An 11,737-nucleotide genomic window follows, 5' to 3' on the forward strand; every position below is an offset into this window, starting at 1 on the left:
CGGTGCCTCCTCCCGCTCCGCCCGGTGCCTCCTCCCGCTCCGCCCGGCCCCGCTCCGGCCCTCCTCTCCTGCCCTTCGGGCTCAGTGCGAACCGCGGTCGGGCACCGGGCCTTTCTATTCTGCCCCCGGCGCATCAGCTGCATGTGGGGATTTTGGGGCAGGAAGAGTCTACCAGGGGAAGGGAGATGATTTTGTAGAACAGCTGCTCCTCTGCTAGAAATTAAAGGCAAGCAAGGAGGCTTACTGTTGTGTCCCACATTAATTTCTTTACTATGAGGTGCTGGAACAGGCTGCCCAGAGAGGTTGTGGATGCCCTGTCTCTACAGGTGTTCAAGGCCAGATACGATGGGGCCCTGGGCAGTCTGGTCTAATATTAAATGGGGAAGTTGGTGGCCATGCATGCAGCAGGGGTGTTGGAGATTCATGATCCTTGAGGTCCCTTCCAACCCTGGCATTCTGTGATTCTTTGTAATGATTTCTGCCCCAGCTTCTGCAGCTGTGTTTGGGTGCCAAAGCTGGCAGGAGTGCTGCCAGGCACTGGCTCACAGCTGCAGTCTCCTGTGTGGATCAGGTTTCTCGGAAGCTGAGCTCCTCTGTGGGGACTTGTGCTGATTTACAGCAAAAGGCATTGGGAACTAGCTAGATGAATAAGTCATCTTGCTTAAGGTAAAGCACTGCTGTGAAGACTGGCCCTGTATAACATGATTTTCTTGTTTTCCACAGTTACCAATAGACTAATGAAAACGGATGGAGCTGCTGGCTTTGCTGGGGGAATTATTTGGCCTTCACTGTTGCCAGGGAGGACAATACTGGCAGGAGGAGCAGCACATGTAAACCAGCCAGCAGTCAGGCTGCAGATTTCTAGGAGAGTGATTGTGAAGTGAGACAGATCTGGCAGGGGATGGCCATGTGCTGTGCAGAAGCACTGCCTATGTGGTGGTTTTTTTTTTTGCACAGTATTTACTTTTCTATAATAATTATGTTTTCTGCAAAGGATGGGGAAACCTTATTGCTGCATGGCAGGGATACAACAGGGAAGATTTTAGGACTTGCCCACTGAGAAGCCCAGGAGATTGTACTGAGCTCTCTCCATCAGTGAATGATGAGAATGGAATTTGTTTCTGAAAAACAAAGGCCCTGAGAGGACTCAGCCACCCTGCAAACCCCAGCCACAAGTCCACTGCCTGTCTGCAGAGAACCACTGATCCAACATAAGGTGCCCTTTGGGATCCATTTTTCAATTTCTCATTCCTTTTTAATATATTAAACATCTCTTCCAATAAATTCCAAGACCAAAATAAAACTTCACCACCTAGAAAATACATGACAAGAGACCAACATGTCAGAAGGCCTTCCAAAAGAAAAGGAGCAGAAGAGATTGAAGTATCGAAAGTCAGCAATTACAGCAGCATGAGGGTCTGTCACAAACATTTTAATGATATGTTTTGTCCTTTGCTCCTGAGGGTTGACCACAAATAGCAAACTGTCCATGGCCTCAGGGCACAACCCAGAATCTGAGTTTTTATTACACTAAAGGCATTTGTTCTATTGTTTCTGTCCTGGAGCTGGCAACTCAAATGCTTGCAGGGGAATGAATCGAGAGATGACAGCACAGCAGCAAGCAGTCTCCATTTTGCTGAGCCTTTGGAAAATCCTGGTATTTTTTGCCCATTTCTAGGCATCTGTGTGTGTCATCAGCCACTTAGCAGTTCCACTCTCAAAGTTCTCAAATGGTCAACCACTTCCCATTTAAAATTCATCTCAAGCATAGACAATATTCCTGAATAAGACTTCAGCAAAAAATGTTTGGGGGTTAAGAGAAGAAAGGAAAGGTGGGAATAAACATGTACCTATTTCTAATGTTCTCAGTTCATAAAAAGAAAGAGCCTTCAGTCAGCTCTCTTGTCCTTACAGTGAACATAAAAAATGAATTTTTCTCTTACTGAAAGCTCAAGTATATAATGAGATTTTCTTTCCAGTTGAGGAATTTAAAGATCCCCCCCAACTCTGGACTAAATCCATACATCTAGCAGTAGAACTTTAGGAAAAAACACCACCCAAACACATCAAGTTGTATAGTACTTAACAGCAGGAATGCAAGTAGCCAAGACACGTTAGAACTGTAAAGAGAAGAAGCTATTCAGTTACTGAGAGATGGAATTCCCATTTACTAAGCATTTCAGGGTAAGGTTCAAGGGCAACAGCTAGATGTGAATGGAAGTATGCAAACATACACATTCCAACAGTTTTTGCATCCTTTGCTGTTTTCAACTGAAAAAACAACTAGTCATTATTATTTTGTGCTGCAGTACAAAATGGTTTCCCACTTGAGCTACAACTAATCAGAAACAGCACAACCAAGAAAGAGAGCCTTGAAGCTCCAAAACAGCTCTCTGCCCTTTTATTGTGATGCATATGTTGCTCAAGCTCACAAATTCTCCCTTATTACTTCATCTTGCACAGGGTGACTTGGTGAACTTCCATCCAAAACAATCTCCAAAGAGCGTGTCTAGATTTATCCCTCCTTTCCATTTTCTAGGAGGAATGTGGATTGCTACTGCACTATTACCACAGAAAAAAAAAACGATTTGATTGCAGTCATATTCTCTTTAAAGAAGTCACTGTGAATGCATCTGTTCAGTGTATTCCATATATGATATCAACAGAGGATTCAGGTGGGCATTATTTGAAGGCTGTGGCCACCCTCAGCTGTTTGAAGTTGCTCAGTCTTTACTGCACAGATCTCCCAAGAACTGCCCCACCACACGTACTGACAGACCACATGCCTAAGAAACCCAACTCTGAAGAGCGGAGAGCAGTGGTTAAATTAAAGCATCACAGTGATTTACAGTCGTAGATGGACGTAAGAAACTTCTCACAGGATCTTAAAGGCAACCAGAAGTATGGAATGTAGATGGGCGGCCAAGCAATACGCTCCAGCAACGAGAAAATTAAATTAAAAAAATGAAATAAAAAGTCTTCTTTTTACTTTAGTGACTACCTGTAGCTTTGTTCCGTACTCACTACGCAGAGACGCATGCTGGCAAGGTGAGGATCAGGTCTGCTTTGCTGTGCTTGTCACTTTGGAAGGAGCTCCGAGTGTTACAAACACATGAAAACAGCGATCCTCATCCTCGACAGTTCTCTGATGTTCCAGTTTGCAGGCTGGCTCAAATTTTACAGGAAATACTATTCATGTTTCCAACATTTCTGAGTGACACTAAAATATAACCCAGATGCATGTGTTAGGTGACCCATAGAGTCTTTCCCTTTCATACAAATCTCATGTTTCAGGTTTTAAAAATTCCCCAGCTCCCACCCCCCAGAGATGCAGGGAAGGCTTAGTGAGGTTGGGGAGGACATCTTGCAAGACTACATAAGAAATACAGCGGGTTTTTTTTCCAGTTAGGTGTAGAGATGACAGAAGTAAAAAAAAAAAAAAGACAGGAAAAATAGTAACATAGGTTAATTCATTTCAACATCTTCATCAACACAGGTGCCAGGTGCTCTTTCAGCTGTGGATCAATCTGAATGTTGCTCAGTTCTTTGATATTCAGGATCATCTCATGGGCTTGGAAGAAAAGCTCCTTCCCCACAGCTTCCTCCACCCGCCGGCGCCACTCCATCAACCTGGGCCTGTCTTCAAAGATGTCACAACCAACTCCAACAGGCTGCAGAAAGCCAGAGAGAGCGACAAACAGTGAGACACTCTGCCAAGACAACGGGTGTCAAAAATGTTACTGCAGGTACGGGTAGGAGAAAGAGAGGAGAGGAGCTCATAAAGTTCTATACGTTATCTCTAGAGGTCAAAAATAAAATCAGGAAGGAACAGGAAGACATTCTGTGAGGAACAAAAACAGAGGAGATCTGTTGCAGCCAGTTTCTTCTTTTAAAAAAACAACTGATTTTCTGAACCCACTGCTGCCTTCTACTCGTCGTCTTAGTTGTGCTGAGATATGCCCTTCCTCCTAACCAAGTGTTACCATATGCTGCATCCCTCCCTGCCCAGCAGCATGTTTTCCTTTCATTACCATAGCCCAGCACTCACTTGCATCAGCTCCACAATGGCCACAAGATCTGCCAAAGAAATCTCGCTCCCAATGATAAAAGCCTTGTCCTGCAGAAACCTCTCCTCAAATTGCTTCAGGGAAGCAGACAGCCCCTCCATCACCTCCTGCAGCTTCTCTGAGGGCAGCGGTTGCCCTGTGAAGAGGGGAATCAGCACCTGAGGACAGAATGAGCACAGAGCATGGTCAGCTGTCTTCTCATGGATCTAGTGGCAGTCATTAAGTTGTACCTGATGAGATACGCACGATTGCCACTGGTGGTCACCTGCAGTCCCTCCGGGTGATGGCAGCAGGCCATGGTGGTGGCTGCGGTAGGGAGTGTAGCTGGCAGAGGAGCAGCTGCCAGGAGGGCAGGGTGGGTAAGTGCCCTTTTTGTATCACTCTTTCTAAGGCATCCCAAGAATCATTCCTTATACTACCAGAAATGTTTCCAGCCAGAGCAATCATAAATAACAGACTTTGTCTCCAAAGACTTACTGGCCCGGGGGGTAGCAGCCTTTCAGTGAGATTTGTCACCATTCACAGAGGTGCATCTACCACCAGAGCCACCAATATTTCACAACTATACCTCCTCTATATATGATAGCCAAAGAAATAGTTTATTTTCAGGAAAAGAAAAGATATAAATTTCCACAGGGGTGGTAGATAGACTTCCTACTTACTGCTAGTATACTCAACAAATTCATGTTGTGATTGCCTAATCCAAGCCACTTTTTTTTGCCAAGTGCATTTAGGGTCTATTTCATCAGAAAATTCACGGCCAGTTCTCTTCCTAAATGTTTCCAATTTCAAATGATGGGATCTCCAGGTATAGCCATTAGGAAATGGTATCTCCTTTTCTGTATCTCAGGGCAGTTTATCTTCTCACAAAACCAGTAATTGTGCCTTCTATTACACAGTGGCTTTATAAGTTTCCAAGTTTTCAATTATTCTGATAACCTTTCTGTAACTGAGTTATCTAACTAGCAGCAATGAGATGGATTTCTTCTTGGAGCACTGCAATGACAGCCTGCAGAGACTTGAAGAAACTGATGTTTGTAGGAGTCTGACTCATATTTGTGCTGCTCCTTTGGACTCTCTTGCCAAAAAATCAAATGTTAATGAATCAAAATTCTGAGTCCTGATATGTTTTGTTAGGCACAAACATGGGTGGACTTCACACAGGAAGAGTGACGTTCTTATCTTCTTACTGGCAACCCTTATTTCATCTAAAATCCTCTGCTACAATCATGCTTGCAGGGATGTATTTGCACCTGGGCTTCCCTAAGGTTAGCTGCATTAGGTTTCTGATGAGTTGGCTGGAACCAGTTGTCCAGCAGAATCACCTGATACTAAATGATTTTCTGCTTCAGAGTGATTCCATTAATTTTACCCAAATGTAAATTGATTTGACCACACTGAATAAAGAAATACTGCCGTTCTCCCTGTATCTCTATTCTACCCATCCCTGAGCTCATTTCAGAGGAGTACGTAAGCATTCTGGAAGCAAAAATCTCCTTCTGGTTTTCCACCCTGATGGGACTACAGAGACCTGATGTGTGAAGAACACAAACCTTTCAGTTTCCAGCAACAAAACACACTCTTGCCAAAGAAGCAAAAGGTCTGTGCATACTCTGCACAGCTGTGCAGGGAGGGGGAGCCCTTGGAGGCAATACCCAATCTATTCTACATGTGTTCACAAATCCAGGCAATAATAGGCCGTGAGGCTTTGAGACCTTCTGGATCAGAACTACTTTAAGGAAACAAACAGGCAAACAAAAAACCTAGAAAACAAAACAAAAAACAACACAAAATGGCCAAAGCTGCTTTTGCCAAATCCTGATGTTGAGCAAATAGCTCTCTGACATCTCCTTCCAGCTAGGAATAGACTAGATTTTTTACTTCATTGGGGGACAAACTCTTTCGGTTCAGTTTTCACCCAGGAAAGCATCATTTTACTCTCATCTTCATATCCAGTCTCCTTACCTTGATCCACATGGTCTTAGGAGCATTAGCCCGGATGTTAGCATGATGCCATGAGAGGTATTCATCTACCTGGGCCCGTTTCTTTATGTCTGATGGGTACCAGTGGTCAGGAGTGTTGTACTTTCGACTCAGATACAGCAGAATGGCAGTGCTGCTCAGACATTAACGAGACAAAAAAGAGGTCAGGGAATGTTACAGAATGCTTTTACCTCAGACCAGTTTTATCTGTCCAGGTATTAATTTGGCCTTAATAACTAAGTCAGACAAATACAAGTAGCTCTGTAGTTTTCCTTGTGTTTTATATGCTTTAAACAATTCCCAGATATGTTTATAACCCTAATTTGAGGTAAGTGCTTCCAGTGAAGATCAGTTAAGCCAGGAGATTTGTTTACAGTGCGAAAGATAATGCAAACAGAAAATGGAGATGAGGTTATAGCATTACAAATAACCAAGATATGTAAGGTACATAAGGTTATAGGGTATGAAACTTTGCGGAGACCTTTCCAGTCTTGTGGTGCTCTTTGGAGAGCAAGACATTGGAAATAAAAAAATATCATCACAATAATTTTCATTAAGTCAGGACATATATATGAGTTGACAATATGTTAACCCCTTCCGATTGAGAAATAAGGACATGGTGGAGGAAGCAAGCATTTGTGACATCAAGTTAGGCAGAAAATACTTGCTTCTCCACAAACAGACCCAATGGCCAGCTGAACATCCACAATTACAAAAGCTCCTGTCAAAGGAACATCTTTCTAATGACTTCAAGTTGTTCATCTCCAAGTATGGCTCATGTCCACCTGAAATAATGCGTATCTTTAACTGCTTATCATAAATGTGCATATTGGTATCTAACTTTTAAGAACAAAGGAGCTGAAATGTCAAAGTAGATCACTAATCTTTCCTATTCATAAATGCTTACTGCCAGTTCTGAGTCATCCAGAGGGAATGACACCCCCTAAACACTATTCATATTACTGGTATCCAAGGAACTCCGAGGGTTGAGTTCTTACCATTCTGCCAGGGTGAAGTCTCCGTCCTTCAGTGCTGGTACTTTCTTCAAGAGACTGATTTTGCCAGCCCCTTCACTATTTGATGGCCCTGAGAACAGGAATGGACAAATCAGAGGTTAGAATTGTATCCACCACCTGTAACCAACTGGAAAATCTGTGAACTTTGCTGTTTCTTTTCCTATGTCATATTTTGAAAGTGAAATTGAAGAGCCAATGCAAAAGCCATCTACAGCCTGCAGTCTGCTCAGCCATGTCACACAGCAAGGTGCAGTTCACTTCTACACAGCAATTCAGTTGTTTGTTACCAACAACACTACCAAAACTTTCTCAAAAATCATTCCCAATGAGGCATCCAGAAAACAGACGAAGATATTGGTTCTGAAAACACTAACTTGACTTGAAATCTTGTCCTGTGGTTTCAGAAATGGGGGGAAAAAAGACTTAGATAAACACAAAGAGTGGTCTGGAAAGGCTGAGTTTGCATGCAGAGCACCCCAGTGAGGGCAAACGGATGCCACTCCTGCTCCTTTTTCCAACATACAACACCAAAACAGAGTCATTTTCCTTCAGTTTGTTAACAAGGCTGACACTAATTGGGATGGAGTCGTGATGGAAAGTGATTTAAAACCTTTGTGCCCACGGAGATCCCTGCAGCGGCTAATTAATCCAAGACTACCCGGGTGGCTTATAAGACTCATGGAGCAGAATCCTTCCCTTGTTTGACTCCAAAGAGCAGAGGAAATCAATCATTCCCAAAGAAAGCAAACGCTGTCAGCAGAGCTGATCCCTCAGCAGACATGCAGCAGAGGCTAATTCCAGCTCTTGCTGGGATGGGAAAAATATGAGTATCAGCAATATAACAGTGAACTTGCAAAGTAACTCATTCTGCCACCACGGCCAATCACCGGGGTCAGAGGAGCTCTGACATCTCTATTTTGCATTACTGCCAGCTATAAGCCAGCAAATAAACCTCCTGTGTCAGGAAAACATCAGAGGAAGAAGCCAGCCCATAAAAGAGTTTGAACTCCACAGTCACAGGAGTTCGAAGGCATTCATAGCTGCCTATCTAATCAAGTTTTCAGTTTCTCACTGAAGGCACTGAACTTGTGAGTCAGCAGTTAAATGCCAGGAGATTGCATAAAACTCCAGGAACTGGTACAAAAAAAACGATTGAAGGGCTTTGTTTACTTTGTTTGTCTTACATGCTTTCTATAAGGAGATGTGCCAGGCTGCAAATCCTGATCAAATCAAACCAGTGTGACCAGCAGAAGTTTTCATAACAAAAATCCCTTCTATCCAAAAAGAAAAAAAAAAAAGAAGTGCTGTTAACTAACAAGGTTCTACATCCCCAAGAACCATTTGCTGCCGTACAGAAGGAGGTGCTAGTGGCTGCTTTAATGGACAGTGTGAAACATCTCCAAGCCATAAAAAAGACTTTGGACTACTAGGTTTATTTACAGCTGGCTGTGAAAGAAGGGATGGGAGAAAGCAGGATTCCTGCACTGCAACTTACAGAACACTGCAAAGCCTCTGACAACTTTCCCAGCACTGACTTCACGTGAGATAAACCAAAGAGCAAACATTACTGCCCTATTCTCACTGCTAGCTGACTAGCCCCTGCCTCGCTTCTTCTTAGAGAAAAGCTTTTAACTTCCCATACAAGTAGCTTCACGGGGAGCAAGGCTCACATCCATCTGCTGTCTGCAGGGATTTAAACTCACTTCTCCTGTGGGCAATGTTTCTAGCTGCCTGCAGTGACAATGTTTAGCTCAAGTTTAGCTGGGTGAGAGGTTCTATGCACAGAGCAGAAGCAGGCAGCAGTGTACAAAAGCTCAGAATAAAGGGTTGCTAAAGAATTGGAGCCTGACCGTGTGAGGTAACAAGCCCTTTAATTGAGAAACTTGAGCGTTAAAAACACTCCTAGAAAATCAAGCCAGTTGGCAAAGCACAAGGGACCTTTTGTCTATGATTTATATCACAAAAAATCTGTATGGAAAATTGTGTACATCTTTGTCATCCAAGGAGCTGCTCAGGAAAGTGCTTGAGCCTGTGAATCTAGAGGGGCTCCAATAGCTAGTGGTCATCACACCCAGCTTGGGCAAGGTGTGCACAGCTCAAGCGGTCCTTAGAAAAACACAGCATAAAACTGCAAGTCAGTAGCTTTGATAAATAATGAGCAGCCAGTTCTTGGACCCAGCTGGTTAGCTGTTACGATCTACTGTTTGTTTATTATCCAGGGTAGCAAGCAATTGAGAAACAGTGATACGAGAAGTAAGCAGTGGATCAGGGCAGCTGAATCAGATTTCAGCCTGTTTTCATACTGTGTCAGTCCTAACACAGCACTACAGCACATTTGACAGGGGGCCAGCATTTGTTACACAGACTGCACTTGCAGCACGGAGATAGCATCTGACTTGCTTTGGTTCATACAGACAAAAAAGACCTGAGCAGAAACTCGGCTGCAAAGCGATAAAAGCTTTGGTATGAACACTGATTGGAGGTTATTCCAGTGGGACTGGTTGTTTATTGCAATAACAAAGAGATCAGTATTGGTATTTGTAGTTTAGCAGAGTTCAATACTGTGCCCTTCCCAGCAAGCAGAGCCATTTCTTGTTTGTGGCCCATCTTTAAGTGATCCTGTGGCATTCCCTTGACTTACAGTTGTTTAACATCAGTTGCATCTGGTGTAATTAGTAATAGCAGTTAGTATACTCACAAGGGTATATATGTGCATGTATAAATAGATACGTGTATATTTATGTGTGTATATATATATACACACTGTGTATTGCTGAGCTTTGAGGAATAATTTAAATTAGAATATACACTGTCAAGAGGAAAGGCAGTCTGCACACAGGAAAAATACCTCGTGTAGGGAGGATCTACTGATGGTGAAAAGAGAAGTAGACAAAATTCTACAAAAGAAACAGGGAAAAAAAATTTGATTGCCAATCTCATCCCTGCCTAATAATCTGTTCAGCCAAGGATTTCCAAGTACTGTGCTGCCCTAGGCAACAAAAATAACAAATGACTTACCTGGGAAATACAGTATGCAAACGTTCAATAGTCTTCTTATACAGCTGGACAAGTCTGAACAGCTGACTGTTTCTGAGTACACCAATCCCAGAGCAGTCACTGTCACTGTGACTAATTTGCTAGAAATGGCTGGAGAAACATTCCTTGGGGATCCACAAAAATAGCCACAGCATGGCTATGAGACAGCTCTGGGAGCTGCACGGCCCAGCCATTGTGCTCAGGAGGGCCTGCAGGGTGAGTGTTTAAAGCCACACCGCACCTGATGAGCTCGTCCTTCCCTCTCTGCAGGCTGAGCAGAGCTTGCAGGCTGGCAGCAGGTTTAGCTGTGGCGTGTGGCCTTGCCACCTGTTTTATGACTCCCAGGAAGGATGGGACGCAGTACTGTGATGGTACAACCCTGGAAAAGGCTCTGAGCTCTGCACCCCTGCTTGCCCCTATGAGTAGGTGATCTTCCAGCTCCACTAACTCCTGCATTTTGCCAGGTTCCAGATGGCTGCATCTAAAGATGCATGGCCAGTAGGCCAAGGGAGGTGATCCTGTCCCTCTGCTCCACACTGTGAGACCTCACCTGGAGTACTGCATCCAGATGTGGGGTCCTCAGCACAGGAGAGATGTGGAGGAGGACCACAGAAATGATGGAACACCTCCCTGTGAGGACAGGTTGAGAGAACCAGGACTGTGCAGTCTGGAGAGAAGAAGGCTCTGGGGAGAGAGGAAAGCAGCCTTCCAGTATCTAAAGGGGCTGTAAGAAATAAGGGACAGACCCTTCAGCAAGGTCTGCGGACAAGGAGAAACTGTTCCAAACTAAAAGAGGGGAGATTTACATTGGATATAAGGAAGAAGTTGTTTACAGTGGGGGATGGTGAGGCACTGCACAGGGTGCCCAGAGAGCTGGTGCTGCCCCATCCCTGCAGACGGTCGGGGACGGGGCTGTGAGCACTGCTGGAGCTGTGGGTGTCCCTGTGCACTGCAGGCGCTGGCAACGGCCTTCGGGGGTCCTTTCCAACCCCAACCATTCTGTGATTTCACGTGCTTCCTCCCGCTGATGTTGAACGTCCCTAAGCACTGATGCTGCCTCACTCCTCCTCCATCCCATAGCGGCCACAGGAACACACCTGCAGCCACGCACAGCCCGACGGACATCCAACACTACGCCCTGAACAACCGCAGGGCTGCCAGCACCCGGCCCGCCGCCACAGCGTGCCCCGCAGCGCGGCCTCCCGCCGGGGTCGCCTTACCGCCCGGGCCGCCGCCAGCCGGGCACGGCTCGATCCCGCGGCCCGCAGGAACACCGCCGCCGGCAGCTCACCTGTGCGGGGCCGCTCCGCGCCGCTCGCCGCCGCCGCCGCCGGCTTCTTTCCCAGCACCGAGTCTGCCGAGAGCCGAGAGAGGAGCGCTGAGCGCGGGGCTCCGACCCCCGGCCCCGCCGCCCGCCCTGCCAGCCCTCCTCACCTTTGAAGAGCTCCACGTGCTTGAACTCGAACGGGATGTTGTTGGTCCGGGCGAAGATGTAGATGGAGCGGCAGGGCTGCGAGAGCAGATCCAGGTACAGCTCCAGCCCCATGCTGCCGCCGCCCGGCTCCGCGGGACGCTCTGCGGACGGAGCCGCCCCGCGCGGGCAGGAGGGGGCTGAGCCGTGCCGGCCGTGTCCTC

At 45.7% G+C, this 11,737-nt stretch overlaps 1 protein-coding gene across 2 annotated transcripts; it reads right to left on the reverse strand.

Moving 5' to 3' along the window:
• Positions 1-1,411: 1,411 nt before the first annotated feature.
• Positions 1,412-11,704, reverse strand: LOC122176881 (glutathione S-transferase theta-1). 2 transcript variants are annotated; one of them, XM_042865843.1, is made up of 6 exons: positions 11,537-11,704; positions 11,394-11,456; positions 7,049-7,136; positions 6,033-6,183; positions 4,049-4,225; positions 1,412-3,671 (listed from the first exon to the last, which is right to left on the reverse strand). In XM_042865843.1, the coding sequence occupies exons 1-6, from the start codon at positions 11,646-11,648 to the stop codon at positions 3,471-3,473; spliced, it is 792 nt and encodes a 263-aa protein (XP_042721777.1). In that variant the 5' UTR covers positions 11,649-11,704; the 3' UTR covers positions 1,412-3,470. The 2 variants fall into 2 exon arrangements, with proteins under 2 accessions (XP_042721777.1, XP_042721778.1); XM_042865844.1 differs by lacking the exon at positions 11,394-11,456.
• Between the last annotated feature and the right edge of the window lie 33 nt (positions 11,705-11,737).

Source organism: Lagopus leucura, unplaced genomic scaffold, assembly GCF_019238085.1.
Source record: "Lagopus leucura isolate 7727_CA_CO unplaced genomic scaffold, USGS_WTPT01 Super-Scaffold_806, whole genome shotgun sequence".
Lineage (NCBI taxonomy): Eukaryota > Metazoa > Chordata > Aves > Galliformes > Phasianidae > Lagopus > Lagopus leucura.

Coding starts and splice junctions, on each gene's coding strand:
- LOC122176881 (XM_042865843.1), bottom strand. CDS start 11,648: ATGGGGCTGGAGCTGTACCTGGATCTGCTCTCGCAGCCCTGCCGCTCC. Junction 4,226..6,032: donor CTAAGACCATGTGGATCAAG/GTAAGGAGACTG, acceptor TTCTGTCCTCAG/GTGCTGATTCCCCTCTTCAC. Junction 3,672..4,048: donor CCATTGTGGAGCTGATGCAA/GTGAGTGCTGGG, acceptor GGCTTTCTGCAG/CCTGTTGGAGTTGGTTGTGA.